The sequence below is a fragment of the Solea senegalensis genome, linkage group LG8, assembly GCF_019176455.1.
Source record: "Solea senegalensis isolate Sse05_10M linkage group LG8, IFAPA_SoseM_1, whole genome shotgun sequence".
Lineage (NCBI taxonomy): Eukaryota > Metazoa > Chordata > Actinopteri > Pleuronectiformes > Soleidae > Solea > Solea senegalensis.
The window spans coordinates 5,402,391-5,427,369 of record NC_058028.1 but is presented as its reverse complement, the minus strand read 5'-3'; the positions used below and the strand labels follow the sequence as shown (position 1 = coordinate 5,427,369).

The window sequence follows — 24,979 nt, the reverse complement described above, 5'->3', positions numbered from 1 at the left end:
ACATAGATAAAGTACTTGTACTCTACCTTTTCTGTCCTGTTGTGTTCCTGCTTTATCCATGAATAAGCCCAGCTTCCACTGCTGTCTGTGAGACTTTCTCCTCTTCTTTGCCTCTGCTGTACGTTCACAACTGGCTCAGCTCTGTTGTTTCCTTTCAGCAGCCAAATGGTCCATCTGCAAAGACAGAGGGAGGGAAAAGAGGGGAATAAAAGGAGGAAAAAAGGAGAGGAAAACCAAGGGATGTGAACGAGAAGAAAAGGGAAATAAGAGACAGATTGCTTGGATAATGTAGATCGTCAGGAGCTGCTTTCTTTCTTTCTCGGTGACTCAGTGTGTGCAGAGAATAAAAAAAAGAACAACCTTAGAGTTAAACTAATTTGATTTCACATTTCCTCAGTGCTGCCGTTGTGCTTTTTCCATTTTATTTGTTCGCATTTTCAACTTTTGAGTTTTACAAATGACAAACCTGGCCACTCACTGAGCACTTAAATCAACACACAGTGTGTGTGTGTGTGTGTGTGTGCAGCCTGAGGCCATTTCAGACATTTGTGATTCACAAAGCAATCACAAATGAAATCAGCTGCATTAAAATAAATGAAAAATGTTGTCGTAAATACAAAATAAAAATAGTACTGAAAGTGGAGTAGCAAGAAAGTAGAGCAAGACTGAACCAGCAAACCAATTTTATTGTTTGGTATTTAGATCCGGTGTTATTGGAGATTTGAGTAGACAATCAGATGTTCTATTATTAGTATTTAAAAGTACTCTCTTTTGCTGTATTTCTTTTTATTTAATTGCTAGATTTGGAGCATATTTTCAAGTATTTTTCTATAAGCATGATTGGTTTGGGCATCGTGTGGCCATCACACAAGTTATTTATGTCATGTGACTGGTGAGGGACCAGAATGCACCTGCGTGATCTTATACTTTTTCCTTTTTTTTTACCAGAGCGAGAGAGAGAGAGAGAGAGGCAAACAGGGTTTCCTTTGTTCTTTTGTTTGCTCACTTATGGACAATAAACTCACACAAAATGAGAATAACCTTCACAGGACATTATGTTTATTTCAGCTGCATAAGATTCATACACTTGTGGTCTTTAAATTAAGTTTAGTTCGACTTTGATTTGGATTTATTGGTTGTTTGTTTTTTTCAGCCACTACACAATGATTAATAATAATTGAAATGTGATTTTAAAATTAATCAGTGACTATCAAGATATGCTTTGTTAAATGAAGAACTATTTAGTATTTTATATAAATAGATATATTTCTGAAGTACCAGTTGGATAAAACTGACATCCTGCTCAAATGTTTAACCACTATCAAATAATTGGATTTCTGGCAACAGGAATAAGGTGTGTGAACCTAGTAGTCTCCACTAGATGGCAGCATTTGACAGTTAATATATTGCCAACAATGTCTTGTTTATTGAGATTTTCTTTATAATTGGAATATAGACATAAGTGAAACTTTGTTTAACATTCATTTGACAATTTTAAAAATAACAATATACTAATTATACTTCTCAAAAACATTTACATCAAATTAGTTCATTCACTTGCCATGTAAACTTGGGACACTCATCTGTGGTTAAACAATCATCAAAATTCAGATTCAAACTAATGTTTTTCACATTGTAAGTTTTTAGAGAATCGCCTTTGAGAAAATTCAACAAAGAACTGAACCTGTGATAAATGTCATTAGTTTACCCGACAAACTCCAGTTCCCATCACAAATCCACACACTCAAGCTTTTCCATACTTTTTTTCTTTTTAATATACTTATATATAAATACATACATTTGTAGTAAGTCATTCTCGATTTTGGCTTCAACCTGTGATTGGGCACAAACAAGCAAGCTGGTGGAGGCACAGACGAGACAAAACACAAACACAAACCGATTCTGAAGTAAACTACAGGCTCCAAATAATAAGTCATAAAAAAAAAAACAAGTGAGGACCAGATTGTATGATGTTAATAATACTATCCCTTTATGTCCCAGTCATCGTCTGTTGGCAGTAGCGCCGGATGCAGTCGTAAAAATAGTTGCTGTTGTCGACAACAGAACAAATTACATTTGTACCTTGATAAAACTGGGGTATGTTTGAGTAACCCAGCGGACTACATTATGATGATTAACAAGAGAAAAATCAGCATCGTCCTCCCATAATTGCAATAATAAAACATATTTACTGCACTGGAAAAACAAAGTAAATGAAGATACAGTCAGGACAAGCTTTACATTTTCCTATGGGACCAAACTAATCCTGCTCCGTTCACTCATTCATATAAATTATTCTTGGCTTCTGAGTCTTTTATTTTTTTGTGACATGCCAGCATACAGTTTGAAACGTGAACCTTTACCCTCAAGACAAGCTTTAGGTTGACGTGTTAATTTATTTTTATCATAAAAAGGAGCAGTTGTGTTAAGAGTCGAGCTGAACAACTAATCGTTTTTTAAGTGGAAAACACACATTTTTGAAACATCGCAATTAGCAAATCCACAAATGCTTACATTTAATTGTTGTTGTTTGATTGTTTTGCTTAACGCCAATTTAAAAAAAACTGCAATAAATTCTTGCCGTTGCATTAGAGTTAAGTATTTTGTAGATTAATGGTATATTTATGCAGATTGTTTACAAAAAAATAAAATAGATAGATAGATATTGCCCAAATCATTCAGCCAAACTTAAGAGGACAGCTTTTTCCAAGATAAAAATGTGGCCTGAAATCAACTGAAGAAAACACACCGATTGTCGTTCAGTCGCTTAAATAAGATTGTACTCAGTCCACTTGATGACAGATTAAAAGATGCGTCAGCAGATCGGGGACAAAGACGAGGACGAGGAATAAAAACTTGACATTAGAACAACAAAAAAAAGGAAGATATAAAAGAAGAGATTGCGTCTCAGAAGCTATAGTGGCGTTGAATGCGACGTTAGATGAAGGAGTTTAAGGCAATACTGGTAAGCACCACACCACCATATCAAGAGTGATACATCTGTGGGAAGATATCCAGTAATGATCGTGTTCAGTGCACACACCGACTGAACACGGAGGAAAACTTTTCACTTTTCACTTTTCACTTGTCCTGCATTTTTTCCAGAATGGGCACAATCATGTCAAACTTAGGTCTCTTGGCAGGATCTTCGTTCATGCAAATCTTCATCAGCTTGCAAATGTGGGGGGAGATGCCGGGCGGGATCGTGGGCCTCAAACCCTCCAAGGCAATCTGAAAGAAACACACACACAGACACACACACAATATACTGTCACATCTGAATCCAAGTTCCTAATACAAGTTACTTTCTCACGTCTGTAGGCCTTTTTTCAGACGTAGGCCAATGAATTTTTCTGGGCTGATGTTTGGCTGCTTTTCCATTTTTGTCCAGCATTCATAAAATACAACACTTTAAATGATAAACAAAATGACCGACTTCCTGTAGACTTGAGGCCATGACCACAGTGGACTTTTTTGTTTGTCTTGGGCAAGTTTTGTGAAATTCGGCACAACTTGGTTTTTGGCATGCTCCATCCATGTTTCACCTTAGGGGGCACTACAGAGCCCTGGTGCAACACACGGGCCTGAGCATCAAGCCAATATCGAATTTTTGCCCCACCTGACCTCCATGCCAAGTTTCCAGAGTTTTTAAAACACTTAAACCCCCTCAAAAATGCCCACAAAGCTACGGAATAATAATGATGTGAAGGAAAACAATAGGCTCCACGCACTGTGTGCCAGGAGCTGTCGCTCAACTAAAATAAACCTTTAGGGAGCAAAAAGTATGACTTTCTCATTTTGTGACAGCTGGACACTGAACATAAACTAAACAAAAATAATGTATGAACTAAATATAATACGTTTATAATGATTTTACACACTTTTACCTTGTTTCGTACGTGAGGAAAGTCCGCTTTTATCTGTGTAACTGAGTTCACTTGACAGGCTTCAAACTTGTCTTTAACAAAGTTTGACATTGTTTGGATAAGAAATGCAAAAAATATTGGTAGAAATATGACAAATATATTGGTAAAACTGAACTTGCTGGTGGATTTTAATTGTTGTACTGTCATTTTTTCACATATAAGCTGACTTTCATAAGGTACCTTGAATAAGATGTATATTATTATTATTGTTATTAAATAGATTAAACAAGTCATCAAAAAGACATGAGAACCTGTGAAATAAACTTGTGGATCAAATGAGAAGGTTTTAGTGACTCAAAAAGAGCACAAATTGATTAACTTAGATGAGTAACTATAGGCCGTTTACTTTACAATAAAAATGGCCCAAACCAAGTGACCTATAAAGCAACCTGATCTCTGATAAGCCAAGTTTCCATTTACAAATTGAGCATTAAAAACCTAAATGGAAACACAACTGAATCAAAGAAAATTGGAAAATCCTACGTTTTTACTCTTGAGGAAGGTGAAAAATCTGGCAGGCAGATAGAAGATAAATACAGACGAGTTCAATGGAAACCGATCTGGCAACTAAAGGACGGCACTGGAAACACATTTAAAAAAAAGCATTTTCTTTGACCACATTAGTGAAAACCAACCTTCATGCCTATTTCCATGTTGGACAGGTCAGCAAAGGGAACTTCTCTGGTCACCAGCTCCCACAGCAGGATAGCAAAGCTCCACATGTCTGCTGAGCGACGGTTAATATCTTCTGGTTTCTTCTGCAGGGCTGGAAAAATAAGTGAAGGATTTCATTCCCGACCACAGCCACCACACTTTTATTTAAACTTGCTGCTGCACATTAGTATGAAGACCAAAGCTAATGTTTGAAGATGATGAGAGGTACTTTAATTTGATATCATGTTAGTCATAGAGCAGGTCACGGATGGAAGGTGGTAATAAATAGAAACCTTTGGTAAATTTCTGCTTTCAAAGTAAGGATCACAGAGAAAGATGAGGAATACATGATGAATAGCAATAATTTTCCATATTACGTTAGTTATAATGATAATAACAATAAGCCTAATATTTTAGTGCACTTAACGGTGCAAACACAATGTTCCTGAGAGTAATTTAAGTAAAACAGAAAATTGAAAACCAATTAAAACTGATCAAGTAAAACCTAGATATTCTGCATCAGCAGCAGTTATTTTAATCTTTTCTTTTATTTGTATTCATGCCACATTCACAAGTCAAGAATCAAGGCCACACTTGAGCTTGTTAAACATTCTTTTCTCTTTACATCCGTTATACTGCAGGCTGTAACAAGAAGACAAAGCCTATTAGGCTTCTTTACATCAGCCAAATCTATACAGTTGTTCTTCATCAAAAGCAGCCATTTCATAGCTCACTACCCACTTTATGTCCTGAACATTGTGTGGAGCTTGTTTCTATGGTAACTGAAGGCGACATCTCTCTCTTTTATTCCACACACCCACAGTCGTCATGTTCAATTCACTCTTGAGTGAAAGTGAAAATCTCCCAGCAACCAAAGTTTCCTGGTTATTTTTTACATTTTTATAATAAGTTTTTCCATCTTGCTCAGATTTCACCTTCAGCTGTGTGGGTTATATTTAGCTCAGAACCAGTCAGGAGAAACCTGCACCCGTCATTCACGCTCGAGCCTGTGTGGCTCCTGCCGTCACTCAGGATCTGTGCTGTATGAGTGATACCTACCCTCAGGGGCGACCCACGCAGGCGAGTACATCCTGCCGGGACACTGGAAGGAGAACTTGACGTCTGACATGCTGATCCTGGCTGTCATGTCTTCATCTATCTGTGGAAATAAGGAACGCGGAGTGAGACATCAGCTCACACAGTGTAAGACATCTCTTCCTACTTGTGAAGCTCTCACAGAGTTTTTCTTGGTCTAAGTTTGGGTCCACACTGGATGTGTGCGGTGCGTTTGAATCACTGAACATCTAGTAGATTTTACATCACATCTCCACAGCAGACCCAGCCTTTGTTGTATGAACAACAGGGGTGTGCGAGATGCAGAAGGTCAGTAATGCAACCTAGAAAGCAGCACTGGTGTCACAGCAGCTTCTTACCATAACGCTCTTGCTGTTGAGATAGTGGCGAGGAATCATGGGTTCAAGTGTGTGTAAGAAAGCCATTCCACAAGCAATGTCCAACGCAAACTTCACTGCCTGTGTGTGGTCCACCACAAAGTCTGACAGCAGAATGAGGAACACACACACAAAAAAAACATGTTTCAGTCACTTTGGACTTCACCACTCAATGTTTTTTCTTCAGACAAAGTGATGAAAACATAAAGACAAATGTGGTTTGAATCACAAATTCCTGCAAAAACCACCAAAAATGGGTGAAAAGTAGGGAGTTTGTGACCAGAGCAAAAGTACTCACTGGTGCCTTCATGCAGCACGTTGTAGAGGGAGCCATAAGGCATCGCGTGTGTGATGATGATGGGGTGAGGGGCGGGAGGAGCCTGACATGCTCCCAACATGGGTAGAACATTCGGGTGGGAAAATATCCTGGGATGGAGCCCAGAGGGAGGGACACGGGAGAGAGACAGACACAGACAGACAAAAAGAGGGAAACCCACAGAGGATTTTGATATAGACTGACGACTAGTGTGAGATGCAGCAAACTCCTCCAAAAGAAATTATACGTAAAGTTTGGTTCAGCACAATGCAAACAGACAAATGAGTGACACAGTAGTAAAGAACATCGGGGCCTTCATTCAGACTTGGTATTAACATCTGTCCTGAGTGATCCTGGATGAGTCTCCCATGACCACATAATTAAATCTGAATTCACCCAGAAGTAATGTTTGCTCATGAGATCAGGGAGAAAGAGAAAAGAAGGCATTACTGGTACTGCTGTAACATGAAATAAGTTTAACGAAATCATCTATTGGGGGCGTTGGCAACTATTAAATGAAACTTTAGACGCTTGCAAAAGCGTAAAGTTCACAGTGAAAGTGCAGTGGGTCAGATGACGACAGTTGAGGAGGTGGTTTCGACTGCAAATGCGTTCATTCATGCTCAAGAAGGTGGAAACGTGTCCTCAAACCATCTCAAGATGTAAGGGGGATTGGGTGCATGCAGACTCGAGATGAGCCAATATGATATCAGCATTGAAGCAAAAAAAAAATCACTGTATCTGATAACGGGGAAAAACACAATTACAATCTTATACAATTCATAAACCCTAAATGGACTACTAAGATTGAAAAAATTGAACACAAAAAAACAGCATTTCAACGTGCCTAATTTCGTCTTTGGCAGCAAAATAATTGTTACACTCTTGAAGCTATATGCTGATAAATGGCGGTATTATCGGACCGATAATAAGCTCAAACAGCATATTAGTCTTAATAAACTTAAAAGATTGTATCAGACTAATATGGTTATCAAAAGACTGTCAAGATTGTGATATCAGTATCAGACTAGAAAAGGTTGTATCAAGTCATCCCTAATACAGATTTGTGCTTAACACTGTCAGCATGAGTCACTCAGAACAGATGGTAACACCAGGACTGAGCAGGGTCCAACACTGTAAGAAAGACTGGATTAAATAATTACCTGAGTTTGGGATACTCCTCATTAAAGTCTCTGCTTTTCCTCGTGGTCCAGTCTCGAACTTTAAGCACCTTCACGACAACCTCATTCCCCTGCCAGCGTCCTTGCCACAGCTATGCACGAAAAAACAATACAGAAAAATGGAGTGAATGACAAGGCCCCCTTTTCTAAATGGAGCAGTTCTGCATGAATATTCAGCTCAATTCAACAGTGAAAACAAGAACATCAAGTACCTCTCCTGATTGGTTCTCATTAATTTTAGCAAGGAGGGAGAGCTGTTTGTAGTCGACGCCAGCAAGTTTGTTCAAAGTGCCGTTGCCTAAAATTAAAAAAAGGAGACAAAGGTTCATTGTTAGTTAAGGTTGAAACACAAGTACCATTATTTATGTAAAAAATTAGCACATGACTCACGGGGTCGAGTTCTGGTGGTGCCTTTCCAGAATGTATCCTTGAAGGGGATTTTAGTCATGTTCTGTCCCAATTTCTCAGCCCTTTCTGGGTGATAGAGAAATAAGAAAACTCAGTTACAGAGACACAAAACAGGATTTTGAACAGCTGATACCGAGATTCATGTAAGTACTACCTCTGAGGAGTTCACGTAGGTGAGGTTTGCCTTTGTCCAAGGGAGTTTCCCCATATTTGTTACAGATGCTCACCTGTGCTCCATTAGTCACAAGGTCCTGAGAATGAGAACAGCATGGTTTCAGTGGCATTTCTAAACAGTCATGATGTGATGTGAATTGACACAGGAACAGATGCAGTTCTTCTGCAACACCATCAGGGGGTGCACTAACCTCAGCCACTTCGTCCTGGCCCCAGAAGCAAGCATAATGCAGTGGTGTGTTTCCATGTTCATTGGCTGCGTTTGTGTCTGCCTTGCACTGGATGAGCTAAAAACAAAGAGAAATCCGGGATTAAAAGCAAAACAAGACTGGTCAGATCTTGTTTGGGCTGTATACAGGGACGAGTGTTAATGCTGCCAAGAAAAATCACGGAGGTATGTCTTGCCTGTGTACACATACCAGAGGTATTGAGACACGACTAATATTAAACTCAATAGCTGCCTGGCAGTTATTCTAAATCAGACACTGCAGCAGAGGCATTGCATTATGGCACCAGCAGTATGAGCTGTTGCAGGTTGTCTTTATATTTATCACAACTTATCACCACATTAACACCTATTAATAAATGAAATTATAGACTGGCTCCGTTTTTTCCAAAGAGAGCTTCTTAACAAATAGTTTGACAACAAATTTGCGACATTCAAATGGATTAAAAAAATTTGAGTTTAAGCTCCATCAGTAACTGCATATTCTCATCCGCAGTAGAAAAGGACATTTCCACTGTTTTTAAAAACCAAAAAGAGCAAAAAATGAAAAATGTTTATTTGCCATAGAGCACATGGAGTCTGCATGTTCTCCCCATGTGTGCATGGGTTTTCTACGGGACATGCAATATGGGGATTAGGTAAATTGGACACTCTAAATTGACCGTAGGTGTGAGTGTGAGAGTGGATGGCCGTTTGTCTCTATGTGGTCTATCGCCCTATGTCAGCTGAAATTGGCACCACCCGCAACCCTCATGTGGAGGATAAAGCAGTAGAAGATGGATGGATAAATGGAGTCACTTTACAGTTGAAACATCAGGACATTGAAAAATGGCTCATACGTTTATAAAGGATGAATGTATTTTGAGGAAAACATCTACCTTTTTCCACATCCTTGTTTTTCTCTTACCATCAAACAAGTTTTGTAATCATGCTTATTTAAAGGTCCAGTGAGTAAGAATCATTGACTCATCTAATGGTGAATCTGCAGAATCTAACAAACTGAGGACTCCTCTGCTCATCCCTCCCTTCTACTCAGACTTCAGGGAAAAGATGTCGGTCAATGTCTTCTTCATTTGCGGAGCACATTTCCACTAAACGCAGACTCTGACTGGTTTGTCTGTTCCAGCTGCTGTAGAAACACAGCAGAGCAGGATGGCAGCCTTCATAAAGCAAGACCCTTTGCTAAAGTACATATAAAAGATTTATTCGAAGCCTATGAAAACCTAATATTTCTCATTATAATGCCATCATGCAATCATAGAAACATACTTTAATAATGGGTAGTATATTCAATTTTGGCCAATAAACCCCTCTAAATGTTTCACAGTTGAGCTGTAAATTTCCCTCGACACTAACAAAACTGCTAAGTCTTCCCTTTAAAGCTGCTGATGGTAGAACTGCAAGAACAGACAAGACACAACCTGGTCTCACTGCTGTTGAGATGACATCACTTCAGCTTTCATAACATCCTGTGATTTATCACTTAGACTTCAATAAAGATACATCAGCAGAAAACTGAGATCATCAATATTTGTTGGAATCTTCTAGGCAAGGAGGTATGGATTTGCCAACACGCTTTGAAAAATATAACAATAAACCAAAGAAATATCAGTTGGTCATAAAGCAACCATTTTGTGCAATAATGTTCACGTAACGCTCACCTTCCCAACGATTTCCCGGTGTCCATGGCTGGCGGCCAAGTGGAGCGGTGTGTCGTCGCCACGGTTCATGACGTTTATGCGAGCTCCTCTCATGATGAGCATGTCCACCACGCTGGAGCGGCCCTCCCTGCATGCCCAGTGCAGGGGGCTGAAGCCGTGGTCATCTCTGCAAGGAAGAAAAAGAGGAGCGATCACATTCAGACGAGGCTACACACAAACACATTCAAAAACTTCAGCACAGCATGGTTGAAGAAGAACTTCAGAGAAAACAAAGTTTTTCCACCGCAAACTGTGGTACAGTTGAGACGAATCCAAACGGTACAGAGTGGGTCTGATTTTTCGGAGGATTTGTGTTTTGCTTGGACAATCAAATCTTCACTTTTCAAAAACCAAAAAAGACAAGTGTGCAAAAACTGGGCAGCCAACCCTGGACAAAGAGTTCACTTAGAAGTCACTCGGTGCGGAACTGCACACGTTTACTAAGGTGTTCTTTTCACCAAAGCACCACCTTTTACCCCAAATCTTGGCCACAGTGCTTGTTTACAAATTGACTCCAGCTTATCCAGATGCAATCTATGTCATAATATTTCACGTTTTCTTTTTTAACCGAGTAATCTGCCGTTTAGACTCAGCGCCCTACCACACCACCACTACCATCCTGCAGGTCCTCTGCAGTCAGATGGGGGTTTGCTCTCTTACTCAAACGTGCAATTTTAATCAGAAAATTGTCATCCTGATCTTATCATGATCTCTACAAATCCCTCGACTACCGCTCCTTCACATAATTTCAAACAGAGGGAAATTAAACCAGGAAGTGCTTTGAGTTTCCTCGAACACCTTCATCTACATCAGTTAGCAACCCTTTTGAAAAGAGTGAATTGAACTGTGTTACAGTGAGGTTTAAAAATCAGCTTTGGTGTTATGATTAGCTGCTGAAATTTCCTCACCTGCCATACAAGTTCCAACAAGTCAATTATCAAGTTGTGATTGTCTTTCAGGTGAAATAGTTTCCTAACTCTACATTTATCTTAATATTTAGTTGTTATGGTGTAATGCCTTATAGCCTAAGATCTATATGCTTTTATGTTTCATCAAAATGTTACCATTTATAAGGTTCATCTATCTAAAACTACAGCAGTCTCAGTTCTGCACTACATCACTAAGTGTTTCTAATTATTTTGTCACTACCATTCATTAAGTAAAACTGATGGAAATGACTGCAGAGCAGTGTATTAATCTGACCCTGAAGCATTACGCTGTGTACATGCTGAGCTGAGGGAGTGAACTACGAGGAATTTCATTTGCATTTCTGTCATCTCGCTCTAAAAAAGGAAGTTCAGGCAACTCGTAGTGAGACGACAGCTAACAATCCTCTTGCACTTGTTATTCCTCTTTGTCACACTGACACCGGTAACAACACATGAGGACAGTTACATGACAGTGCGACAAATGACAAAGCTCCTGAAAAACCAAGAGAACAAGAGCTGAGCGACAGGATGTCAATCAGGAAAAGGCTTTGGAAAAACAAATAAGAAAACAAATGGGCTGAGTGTTGGTTACAATCCTTATAAGGAGGACCACAGAGACTTTTCTTCAGCAGATGCACACACTCCAGCTGCTGTGAGATTGTTTGTCAAGTCTCTGCCCTCTCAGTCACAAACTATCTCATCTGCAGATTATTGCTCTTCAATCCCCTCATCTTCATGATTAAATCCATCCTCTACCTCTCAGCTTCACGTATGACCATCAGGCCTGGATTTATTTTGATTTTATGGCTATAATATTGTCAAGAAATGTTATCTAAATGTCACAAACCAGTCTAGGAGTTACAGTAATGAAAAGTATGCATGCCAAATCCTGTCGACGACGTCAGGAATGGTAACAGAACAGTTAAACGTTCAATGTGAAACATTTTGTAGCTTTAGAATACACTTTTCATATGTACTTTATGCAAGGGCCAGCCATCTCTCTTGGGGTTACAATATTTATATATTTCCATGGGAATTAACAGGTATTCATTGGAAATGTTCAAAAGTAAAAGGTTGGTAAATAATATATTGTATCATAATCTGGCTAAAACAATCAGATTTGATGCAAATGCAGTTGAATATCAATGCTCTTCCTCAAATCACAGGCACACCACTTACTGCAGGGCTACTGAGGCCACACCCTCTACATGCACTGTGCATTCCTCCATCACATGACATCACAGATGATTTCCAGAAACCTGAACTATTAAATGAATCTGTGTCATGCTTCTTTAATTGTATTATTTTGCATAGATATCTGCTTATTGTCATAATCAGATATTCTTTAAATTATCCGAACTTTCCAGTTAATTCTCATCATTTCCATGGAAGGTTTTCCAAAATTCTTGAACTGAAGTTGCCATGGACAGTTTCTAGGAAATATGCTGGCAATTTTCTGCTCTTTCAATCTTGATCTTGCATGTTTCTATAGCAGTTGATTCTTGTGCCTTTCATGTTTTTTTAATTTCCCACCACACTTGGGAAAGGTGGGGTTGAGCAAAGGATTCCCACATTTGTTAAAATCTGCAGTCTCCTCATTATATGTCACTAACTGGCTCTTAAAACTGATATACCTCAATGTCCATACACAACATCTGTCACTATTAAAATAATACTGCACATTCCTTCTGTGAATAATGTGAGACTCTTTTTTGTGAAACTGTGAGTAGGCAGACGGCAGAATAATACAATCAGAGAACTGAGGGAGGTTTATGAATCTGCAGGAATTTAACCCCCCCTCCCCTTCATCAATTCACTGGCTTGTATTCACACATCCTGCAGAGTCTGGTTCAAAACAGCATCAAGAGCCCCACAGAGACCCTCAGTCCCACAACACTCCGTTATTTGTGCATCTGGCTGACCCGCTGTGGCCGCACCAGATCTGCTCCCTGAGCAATTTCCTCTCAGAGCAAAAGGCCAAATACTACAAACTAATTAGTCAAAGCTTATGAGACAAAAACTCCCCGCAGACTCACTCCCATTATTTCTTTTAGATTAAAGTTAGATCTGTTTTGGGGAGGACGTGGATTTATGACTACATTAATGGCTGTATTCTTCAGCACAGGGGTATTTGAAGGTCCAGATTAGAACAACATAATTTCTTATTAGCAGTGTTTTAGTGCAATATAGAGTATATTTGAATGAAGAACTGTAGAAAGATTTTAAAAAGGCACAGTGTGTCATATTTCAGAATGACATTAATCTAAAACTTCTTGGACAACTGATTAGTCATTTAAAATGTAATAAATCAAAAGCTTTGTTCTCTTTCTGGTGACTTGAGGATGGATTATTGTGATTGGCCAATATAAGCGGCAGAATCTCACATGTAGAGAGAATGAGTCAAGCAGAAGTTATTCTGGATGTCTGGCTGAGAAATGAATGAAGAACCTATATATTCTTATGAGAATCTTTTTCTAGTTCATTATAAGACTGAGGAGAGACAAAAATGACTTTGCTCTGGGGTGAACTTGACGAAGAATGTACTTTGAGAAATTACATAATCTCGCCTAATTTAATTACATTTTGCTTATTGGTTTCGCAAGCACACGCTGCTGTCACTGCAAACGAATTATAATGATTCTCAAAGCTCACAGATTTGTGTAAAATTCTATGATTCTACAAGACAAAACATGTTAAAAGGTTTTCTGGGGAACTTTAAATCTTCTAATACATTTAATCTTCAACAAATATGAAACATCAGCAGCAACAGGTGACATTCAGGCAGCAGGCTACTGGTTTCTGTGAGCATTTTCTATTCAGGGACTGTTTTGTTTTTTTTAAATAGGTTACATTTTCACATTGAGCCAGCTTCACCCATGCAACCAAAGGCACTAGAGTGCCAGGGTTGTTCTTGTGCTCACCCCCTCCACACTGGTCATTTATTTCAGGCACTTCCACCTGCCAACAGAGCTCAGTTTAGCAGACGGAAAAGCCAGAGGAAGCGCCCCTGTCTGCACCCTGTATGTGCCTGGCCTGAAATCCACTCCAGGTCATATAACAAGCCTCAGCACAGGGAAAACGAACAAATAACTTTTCAATATTTATCATTTAGTCGCTTAGTTTATGAACAACATGCCAAAAATTCTGATTTGTCTCTCGTCTTTGTCCTTACACGATAGTAACCTGAAACTCTCTGGATTTTGACTTGTCCAGACAAAACAAAGACTCTTAAGGGCTACAAAAAAAGGGCTGAAAAATGTCAGAAAATGTTCTTTTAAAATTCGGATCAGTGTTTCCCAAACCTCAAAATCATCCATTAATCGTTGCAGCACATACAGTACAGGAAGAAGGCTCAAATATATGACATTGACTTGAAGTAGTAGACTAAAACCTACAGACCAAGGACGGTAACAATAATAATAAAATAATATTAATATTTGCAACTTTATTTATATAGCACCTTTTAAAAATAGAGTTCACAAAGTGAGAATAAGCAATAAACAATAGTAACAACAAGGGAATTAAAGTACAAAGCAACGGTACAGTGCAGGCATTTGTGATCATTTTAAACTTTGCAATTAGCTCCAGTGAGCTTCGAGGAAAGATTGAGGGGAAGTGAGTGGAGCTATCTAATACCACTGGGAGACAAATTCCAGAAACACATCGATGGAGGAGGGGAAGGTGATGTGCTGTGCTATGACTTACTGTGCATTCCTCTTCAGAAAAAAAAATCTTTTCAGCCACACACACACACACACACACACACACACACACACAGTGTCCTGTCATACACTCCTCTTCCAGTCCTGCCCACTTCAATAATCTCCTCCCTCCCTCTCAGTTTTGTTAGGTGGTAAATGGTTCCCTTAAGGCCTGTGTGTGTTACTCCTTGTAAGGAGATTCAGCATTCCACTACTGTTCTTTGTCTGGAAGATACATCAGTGACAACACACTGTCAATGAGCAGAAAATATTCTTGTGACCGTCTGATAGGAGTATAGTGGGATTAGTAAAAGCATAGTGTGTTCTGCAGGGGAATTAAAGGGCAAGAATACAAGTGCCTGGCTGAGATACATCAACAAGAAAAGGGAAGTTGACATGTAATCAGCTAATGGGCAAGTTACATGTGGGGGGAGTATGTACCCACACGGGTGTGATGTAATCAGTCTGTCAGTTTTGCTTCACAGAGCTTGTTTTTGGATTAAGGATGTAAGGATGTAACATACAAATAATGTAACATTATGTAATGTAACATTATTTGTATGCTACATCCTTAATCCAAATAATGTAACATTATTTCTGTTCACAAAGACAAAATAGAAGCAGAACAACATCAACAATGACAAAAAAACACAAACAGTTAGCTCAAAGGTGTGCAGAACTGATTCATTCATGCCATCTTTGTTTGCTTTTAAAAGAAATACCAAAAAGTGAGGAAGACGAGCGTTGTGGGTGGCCATGAGAACTTGAGTGGCGAGCTCTGCCAAGTTTTTTCCTTTGAAATCATCTGAACGTCTCTAGCAGGTGTTTTGTGATGTAAACATGTCAAATATGTAATAGAAGCCTGTATTGTATTAAGCATCCAGATCTTACATCCTGTCCAGTGTTTTAACTTTTTCTGTAAGGTTTGAATTTGCAGCCACACGGCGTCACTAACTACCATCACTGCCCGTTTCCTGTCCTACATTACGCTCCATGTCATTAACATGGCCCCCACAAGGAAATGGGTTCAATCTCTGGCCAAAATCTCACTGGGGACTTAAAAGGCAGGCTCATAGTCTGCTCAATGCAACATTTAAAGTAAACAATGACAGTGTAGTGTAACTGATGTTGCTTTCTAAAATTCTGAATGACTCAGTCCTTCCTGGATGCTGAGGCCTGTTTTTGTGATTTTGCCTGATTTCGTGGCAGCTTTTTCAAAAACAAAAGCAAAAAAGTCTAGTTAGTGAGTTAGTCTAGATTTTTTTTTTATACAACGATAAGTGAAAGGCCTATCCCACATATCTGCAACTTCCCACCTCCAGATCTTCAATAAAAACTGCTTCTTCTTTTTTTACATCATAACAATTGTGTAATGATCAAAAAACATGTAGTCTGATTCCCTGCTCCGAGGTTGTTCTCACTCTCTGTATTCAGTATATTGCTCGCTCGCGCTCTCTCTCTCTCTCTCTTTCTCTCTCTCTATCGTTAAACAGTAGCAGCATATCCCAGTGTAAACTCTATGCTCCAGTCCCAACAATCAATGTTTTGGCCCCAATGAACCATTTGAGAAACAGCGATTAATGATGAATGATGAGACAGCAGCTGACACTGTGATTCTGCGTTGCAGAAAACTATGTTGATTGGTCAAAATTGTGAAAAAGTTGCAGTGACAGGGCAAGAAATACAATATAACTGGTTGAATTTGTGTTAATTATAGCAAATTCCTGGTGTGGCTGTTTTCTCCACTTGACTTACCCTTGGTTGAGGTCGTTCTCTGTATTGTCCAACCATAATCGTACTGCGACTGCGTTGCCTTCTCGGCACTGTGTAAAGATGTCATCCATTTCAGCTGCGGTGTTTTTCCTCTGAAAGGTGCCACCACTTCAGAGTAGATGCAGAACTAAACTGTAGCGAGAGGCTGGCCCAAAGGGTTCCGCAAAGTCCTGGCCAGCATCAGTCCCTCATCTGGGACAAAGAGTGTCAGAGATGCTCAACAGCTCTACAGCAAACCTGGGGGAAAAAAAAAAGTTGCTATTAAAACACTGACAGCAGTAACTGGTTGTACTGTAAGGATCAGTATATATTCTTTCATGTTTAACCCTGTTGTGAAAAGCCCACAGGGAAGGAGAACAACGTAGTATTGAGCAATATTACCCACCTCTGTCATAGTGGGTGGGTATTTAGATTACAGCATTGTGACTCACAGCACTTGGCTGTGACTTGCACCCTGTGTGAGCACCACAGCAGATACATATTTCTATGCAGTGTGTCACATCAATTTCTGCACACTTATGTTTAGATTATAAAATGAAAGACTGATTTGATTAGTTTGCTGGCTTGCAATCAGGTTATGATTTCTTTTGTGTGACTCAAAGCATAAGTATGTCATTTAATAAGCAGAAATGTCAAAAAATTAACTACTTTGTGCTTCTCACTTATGAAAATTGCATTGCCTTTCTGTCTTGTGATACTAGTTCACATATTTTTGGGTTCCGACAAAATAAGCAAGTTTAATATATCACTGTATATCACTAATATCTGACTTTAGAACAAGCCTTAACAGATAAAACCATTTCATAGGTCATTCTTATGTATGTTCATTATTTTTTAACTGTGCTCAAGTAGTTTTAAACAACTGCTTGTTTGGTTTTAAGCAGTTTCATGATTTTTTACTACTTCTTGTTAAGCCCTACTTGATTATAACGGCAAAGCATTGTTGTTGTTGTAAAAGTGCAATATCACTCTAGTGTATTATAATGTAATAAATGACTTAATTAATGAGGTAAATTTTTAAAAAGGAGGGCGATATACAGCTATATATAATTTCATAAATTAAAGTTTTAAAAAAGTGTAAGCTACAATGGACGTTTCGTGCAGGGATAGAATACAGCTTGAATAAAGCATTCATTCATCGTCACTCACTCACACAGCATTAATTACAATTGAGTTATTTGTTAACTACATAAATAAGGCTTTTGAAAACTGCAAAAAAATACATAACACCAGCAAAAACTAATGAAAAACGGGCGCCTAATACTTAATTATAACACCCATGAAAGAGAACATTTACATGATTTGATGTTTGATTAAAGGTCTATTGCAGCATTTATTTAAAACTATAGCTGCAGGCTAAAATCATAGACGTTTACACAAAAAAGAGTTTGAGTTTGACTTTATTCTTTTTATTATTACGTGTTTATACTGTTGGCATAAACACTGCAGCACTCTGGACTCTCGGTCATTAAACCATTTGTCATAATTAAATCAGCAGTCTGACTAGCTGCACTGCTAACCCGGCTAACACAGGATTATAATATGTTAGCTGGTTAACCTTTTGGCTACTGACAAGTACAACAAGTGTGCTCCCATTACAGTAGATTAAAACAATAACAAAGTTATATATAGACCAAACATCACCTCCTGACTGACTACGTGAACCACAGGCAGGTTTTGGCTAACAAGCTAACCCACTAATGAGACACCGCGAACCGTCGTGTGTCTCTCATTTGACGCTGAATGACTGAAAGTGACACTCAAAGCATACGCATTTGCTGCTTTAAAGGTGCTCAAACTGAATCATGAAACACAATCTTACCCGGTGTGTTCGCCCGTTTCAGAGTAATAAGAGTTCAGACGGACATAAGTTAATAGCAGCGGTGTATCTTGTCTCCAGCGGGTTGAATGCAGGGGGGAACGTCCACACCCTCGCCGCCGCCGTGACGACGTCACAGCGGCCGCAGAACACAGAGACTACCGCCCTCTACAGGACAGCAGGGACTCAACATATCCATGGCCTCAGGTTATGTTTTTTTAATCACTTAAGTAAATGTTTCATTTTATTTTTGAATTGACCCGACGAGAAAGTATTATCTACTTGATAAATTGAAATACACACATATATATATTAATAAGTCATCATTATGAGATACTTTCTCATAATCAGTTTCATCACCAAACTGTATTTATTGCTGGGATTTCTTGTTTTTTTTAATGATGATTTAATGATATAAAAGCAATGTTACTCAAACCATGTGTACACAATGTGAATATATGTATTTATTATGTCACGCTCATAGTCATAATCATAATCATCTTAATCATATATTAAGTTAACAAACGCGATCGTTTTATTCATGAATGTATATATTTATATACGAGTAGTTGTCATTGCGGTTTATTCAAACATCATTAAAGTATTCAGTCTTTACTGATGAAAAATAACCTACACACTGCATTTTCTTCAACTGCAATTCCTGACTTCATTTAAACTTCATTTCCCATGAACCCCTGTGTATGCTTACGTCATTCACTTGCGCCAGCGTCTACGTCTGTTTTGCTTCCTTCATCCACGAGAAACTCAACGTGGTCCTCGAATTTTTGACAAGGAACCTTTGCAGTGGTTAAATAAAGATTAACGTTAGTGTGTGGAGGAAAAGCGGTTCAACCAGTGAACAGGTAAATGACGAGTAACTAGGTTTATAGAGTTTACAGCAGGTTGATCCTTTTTTCTACAGGTTTTCTGTTTGGTTTAGAAGTGGGTTTCTAAGTGTGTGCGTATACATGTATTTATATATTTGTGAGGACCACAAGCGTACAAACCTTTGTGAGGATATTCTGTCTGGTTCCCACACGTTTAAAGGGCTTTTTAGGGATACAATTTGGTTTTAGGGTTAGGGTTTATGTTAGGGTTAAGTTAACATTTTTAGGTTCAGGAACTTAGTTGTGATTATGGTTAGGGTAAGGGGGCTAGGACATGCATTAAGTCTATGATGTGTCCTCACGAAGATATAAAATCAAGATTGTGGGTGTTTGTTTTTTGCAGTGTGAACAGGGAAACATGTTTAATGAAGAAGAAGACTGGAGTGATGAAGAAGAGGCTCAAAATCTGAGTAAATCTGTCTTCACAAAGACTCAAAAGACGAAAAAAAGCGCAGATGTCAAGGTAAAAGACATTTAAAGAATATATTTCTGCATTATATCACTGTAATAGTGAAGTAATGTGTACATTCAAATAACCCTGTTGGGATAAAGTGGAAGTTTTGATGTGCCACTATGTGACTATGGCACGTATTGACTAATCACGTAAACTGTTTTCTTGGTCATTCCAAGGTTATTGGAAAGAAGAGCCTACTGCGAACTCTGCAGACTCTGGGATCGGTACCAGAGTGGAAAAGCGAGAACCAGGAGCAACAAGACAGTGACAGTGAGACAGAAGCAGCTCCGGCGCACCCCAAGAAAAAAAAGAAGAGAAGGAAAAACAGAAAACGCTCAAAGACTTCGGAGGAGCAGCAAGAAAATGGTGACGTAGACCAAAAGGAAAAACCTGCAGCAAAAAAAGGAAACACATTTTGTGAGTATTTAACAGATTAAGGCACAGCCCATTTTAGAGAAATATAAAAATGTCAGTGTGCAATTGAATCATGTTTTCTTTCTTCTTGCAGTGGCCAAGAAGCTTAAACCCACATCTGCAGGTACGACAAAGGCCGAAGGCGTCACAACATCTGCAAAGGCAAACTTAAACGAAGCAGAGAACGCAGACAAACTGAGTAGACAACAATGGAAAAACAAAATGAAGAACAAAAGGAATTGTAAAAATAAATACCGTCAGAATGATCCTGAGGTCGGAGAGAATGAAACTAAACCTGTGGAGAAACAAAAGCTGGAGAAAGATGTGAAAACAGAATCACCTGGGAACAAAAAAAGCCAAAAAAACAGTCAGACCCCTAAAAAGAAAAATGAGATGACGAGTAAAGCACAGAAGAGGAAGAAGAGCGAAGAGGACACTGACATATCCTCTGCACCACAAATACAAACACTGAAGGAGGAAAAACAGTCGACTAAAGCAAAGAAAGACTGTGAAAATACTACCATCACAGATGATCAGCAGCAGCTGCCCATGAAAAAACTGAAACCGGAGCTGAGCAAAGACCAGATTATGAAACGAGAGAAGCTGCGGAAAATGCTCCAACAGAAAGATACAAAGCAAAAAGAGATAAGTGTGGAACAAAAAGACGAGCCTTTGGTTCCGGCAGAACCAGCGGCAGAGGTGAAACTGGACCGCTCCGCCTCCCTCAGGTCCCGCATGGAGCAGCGCTTGGATTCAGCTCGCTTCCGCTACATCAATGAACTTTTGTACAGCTCGAACAGCGGCGAGGCCAAGCGAATGTTCAATCAGGATCCACAAGCCTTCTGGGTCTATCACAGAGGATACACTGCTCAAGTTCAGAGGTGGCCCAGTAATCCAGTGGACGCGATAATCTCTTACATCCTTCAGAAGTGAGTTGCCTTCACTTCTCCAGCATTTTATATTTTAACTATATATTTGAGGATTTGGGGATGTTAATCCCTGGTTCTTCTAGTCTTCATGCAGGTGTGACTTATTCTGCATTCCATTTGTATCCAATCTAATCCAATTTAATATGTAAAGCACTTTAAAAACAACCACAGTGCTGTACAGAATAATAAATAAAAGACACAATAAATAAAAGGCATAGAAGCTCACGCAAGGTGATAAGATATATCTAAAATAAATTAAGACATAAAAATGTGGATTAAAAGTAACAGCCAAACAATAAACACGGATCAAATTGTATAAAACAGAAAATTAAATTAAATAGAAATAACATCAACTTAAACAGTGTCAAAGCCCAATGAAAAGAGATGAGTTTTAAGAAGAGACTTTACTCGGAGCAACCTCACATACCAGGATTCAGGATTCTAAGATGGCTGCTGCTCCTTTATTTTACAGTAAAAAAGTCGTGCACAAAGCACCGTTTGAGTTTTAACCATAGACATGGTGGCTGTGCTGTTTGTGTGCGCAAAATACCACCATGTAGAGCGTTGTTATTGTCTGGTAACAATGGCTCGCCCAAGATATGTTTGCATTTCTGCTCGCTCCCCATTACGAAATTTCCGATGTAAATGGAAAACTCTGAAAACAAATATTTGTGATTTTGTAAGAAGTACAGTAAACACAATGACTTCTGCATAACGAAAGGATTTTCAGCAGCTTTAAATGTGGTTTTTTAACACAATATTTAAAATGTTAAATGCACAAACCTGTTGGTGATTTCACACCATAATACAGTCAAGCAAACAGTTCAATTCAGTCTGATGATGACAGACTCTCAGACAAAGCCGAACTGAACCAGTAAGATGATCCTGTATCACGTCAACATCTGCACAATTTAACAACATATAACTATAGAGAGTCGCCTCTCGGCGAGAAAGTCACCAGTGCGGATACTAGTTTTACTGAGGGCCTTTCTGTGTGTGTGTGGGTTTTCTCTGCGTTCTCCAGTTTTCTCCCACGGTCCAAACACATGCAGAGGTTAAGTGAACACTCTGAACTGACCGTAGGTGTGAATGTGAGAGTGAATGGTTGTTTGTCTCTGTGTGTGTTTGCCCTGTGATGCCCCGTGACTGTCATGTGGAGGATAAAGTGGGCAGGAAATGAATGGGTGAATATGGAGTGCGGTGATTTCTTTGCTTAAGGAGATTGAACTGAATACAGTATAAAAGAACAAGTCCTGTCTCTTCATCTTCAAAGAAGAAACTGAATAAGAAAGATACCTTCACATGTTTTTGAGGCAGGTTGTTGTTGTCTGCAGTAAACAACTGTAAATGCTTTGTTTTTCTCTGCTGAGGAAGCTTTGACAGTGAGGACTGGAGCCGTGCAGGAGATAATTACTGCACTGCAGGTGTTTAATGACACTTGAGTTAACTGCTGTGAGAATATGGCCTTGTTAGTATGAGCAGTTTGGGGGGGGGGATTAAATATTCTGAGGTAAAATTGTGTGTCTGTGGCTGTGTAAACTTTTCATCTGCATTGTTCCTTGTTTAAATTGTAACTTTAATTTATGCTATGATTCTTAAACACATGTATGTTTTTTTCCAGGCCCTCCTCTCTGGTGGTTGCAGATTTTGGTTGTGGCGACTGTAAAATAGCTCGCAGCGTGCAGAACAAAGTGCACAGCTTCGACCTGGCTTCGACCTGTGAGCTCGTCACAGTCTGTGACATGGCCAACGTGAGTGTAGTTTTTCCTGTTTCCTAATAACGGCACATTTTCCTCTGGGACTGTTCTGAAATTTAAACACACATTCTGTCTGTCCAGGTGCCACTTGCTGACCGCTCTGTGGACATCGCAGTGTTCTGTCTTTCCCTCATGGGAACCAACCTGGAAGATTTCTTAGCAGAGGCCAATCGAGTCTTAAAGATGAGGTGAAAAATGGAATGAAAACCATGATGTTTATAATTTTCTTTGTGGTACTTAATTTCATGTGTGTGTTTGTAACCGTTTGTTGACTTATTATCACAGGGGTGTGCTCAAAATAGCAGAAGTGGCAAGTAGATTCGACAACGTGAGGAGCTTCATCACTGGACTCGCAAATCTGGGATTCAAGATGGTTTCCAAGGTGAGGTGACGTCAGTTTACTCAGACAAACATGTTCTTATTAATCAACGTCACTATGCTGGTGTCTCAATTGGGACCAAAGTGGGTAAAATTAATAATTTCCTAGAGATGTTTTGCAAATGATTTACTCTTTTATGCACGTTATTTATGACTTATATACCTAAATCTTAAGTTTTAGGATGGGAAAATTCAGCAAATCTGTTTGGAGACCCATCTGTGGGTCTCGACCCAGTCTTTGGGAATCACTAGTTTAAATATAAGCCAAGTTAGCACATGCATTAAAAGCACAGTATGTAATATCTGTCGCTAGGGGTCAAAATAATAACAAAGACCAAGTTTGGCGACAAATACACCCAAAAAAAATCAAAAACTAAACACACAGAATAACTAGAAGTACCAAATGTATTCTTCCTCACTCTGGGTTTGCCCCGAAATTAATTGTAGAGACGATAACGTGGATAACATTAGCCTTGAAGAGAAATACAGATTTCTGTGGATTTCTACACTACTCAACAGAATATAACATTAGTCTCAGGGTTATTTTATGTTTAAATGCAGAAATGTTGCATATCATGGCTTAAAATACTGTGGTTTTTTAGCCTCAAGACAAACATGTCACACTATTAAGGCTCAATAATTTAGCCCCAACATCTTGGAACTTTGCTGCCAAATTGCTCAGTATGTTGTCATGCACATGTAAGTAGAAGTACAGTTAGATCCATCCCAGATTAAGCAAAGGGACAGTCTGGTATCATGTAATCTCTAGCTACTTAAGATGATCACTAAATTAGAACAATCCATGAAATTCACTAATATTTAAATGAGAAAAATCATTAGTAAATAGAACATTAGACTAGTCTATCACCAATAACAAAAACAAACCAGGCTCATTAATCAAGTTTGTTTCCTGAAGCACAGTCTTATTCAAACCACAGGTATCTGTAATATCTGTCTGCAGGAGTCTGTAGTTTGCAGCTACATCCTTCATTGTAAACGTGTGCCTGTGGTCAGGAAACCTCAGGTAGAGCAGAACGCTCAGTAAACAGGTTTCAGACTGGAAACAAAGAGTCACAGGTAAATGTATCGAGAAAAACATGAGACATGAACACAGCTCAACCTGAATAATGACAACCTAAAGCATGCAGTCAATGATAAAGTATTTAAATAACATTAAGTGGTTGAACTTGCTGGTTACTTTAATCCTCTCTCTAGTTGGGGATGTTGTAAAATCATTGAATCAAAGTGAATAAATGATTTGTTTTTTCTTCTTTTCTTCAGGACACAGAGAATACTCATTTCTACTCGTTTGAATTTGAGAAGATAGGGAACTCTCCAGAAAATATCAAGAAATTTGGACTTGAATTGAAGGCCTGTGTGTACAAGAAAAGATGAGGAGGCTGATGGAGAATGTCATGGATCTAAAAGTGTATATAATTCTTCACACATATTTTATATGAACAAGTATATATATTCATGTACTTGTTCATACAATTGTTTTGTTGTTTTTTAGGCAACACAAAGTTGTACATCCTTATAGAAATGTACCGATGTACAGCATGTGGCTGCATTGATGACCTAATTCAGACAATTCTATAAGAAGGAGAGTGAAGAAAATGTTTTGTTGGTTTTTAAAAAATATGTTGAATGATGTCAAATACAAGCTTTTTTAAATGAATCTCTTTGGTGTTTGTTTAACAAAATTATTTTAGGAGCACATGCAGTCATAATGAATGATCATTGCTGTGGTTTTTATATCTCTTATTATTCAGAAATTGCAAAGGAAAAGAGAACAAAGATAAAACCTGATTAAACAGTTACTGCAGTTACAATCCTTTGCCACAAGGGGGTGTGAAATACAGCAAGGTGACTCCTGTCTGTAATTGCCTGGGTAAATCATAT

The 24,979-nt window shown here is 38.8% G+C and overlaps 2 protein-coding genes across 2 annotated transcripts; one reads left to right on the top strand and one right to left on the bottom strand.

Moving 5' to 3' along the window:
• Window positions 1-1,757: 1,757 nt before the first annotated feature.
• Window positions 1,758-18,376, bottom strand: LOC122773240 (integrin-linked protein kinase). Its single transcript, XM_044031753.1, has 13 exons — window positions 18,262-18,376; window positions 16,422-16,676; window positions 9,998-10,163; window positions 8,302-8,397; window positions 8,091-8,187; window positions 7,919-8,002; window positions 7,741-7,826; window positions 7,511-7,620; window positions 6,330-6,457; window positions 6,014-6,135; window positions 5,640-5,739; window positions 4,562-4,692; window positions 1,758-3,231 (listed from the first exon to the last, which is right to left on the bottom strand). The coding sequence occupies exons 2-13, from the start codon at window positions 16,508-16,510 to the stop codon at window positions 3,082-3,084; spliced, it is 1,359 nt and encodes a 452-aa protein (XP_043887688.1). The 5' UTR covers window positions 16,511-16,676; window positions 18,262-18,376; the 3' UTR covers window positions 1,758-3,081.
• Window positions 18,377-18,985: 609 nt separating this feature from the next.
• Window positions 18,986-24,897, top strand: rrp8 (ribosomal RNA processing 8). The gene is made up of 8 exons (XM_044031752.1): window positions 18,986-19,121; window positions 19,489-19,608; window positions 19,776-20,016; window positions 20,108-20,942; window positions 22,564-22,693; window positions 22,781-22,887; window positions 22,985-23,081; window positions 24,359-24,897. The coding sequence occupies exons 2-8, from the start codon at window positions 19,504-19,506 to the stop codon at window positions 24,470-24,472; spliced, it is 1,629 nt and encodes a 542-aa protein (XP_043887687.1). The 5' UTR covers window positions 18,986-19,121; window positions 19,489-19,503; the 3' UTR covers window positions 24,473-24,897.
• The last annotated feature ends 82 nt before the right edge of the window (window positions 24,898-24,979 follow it).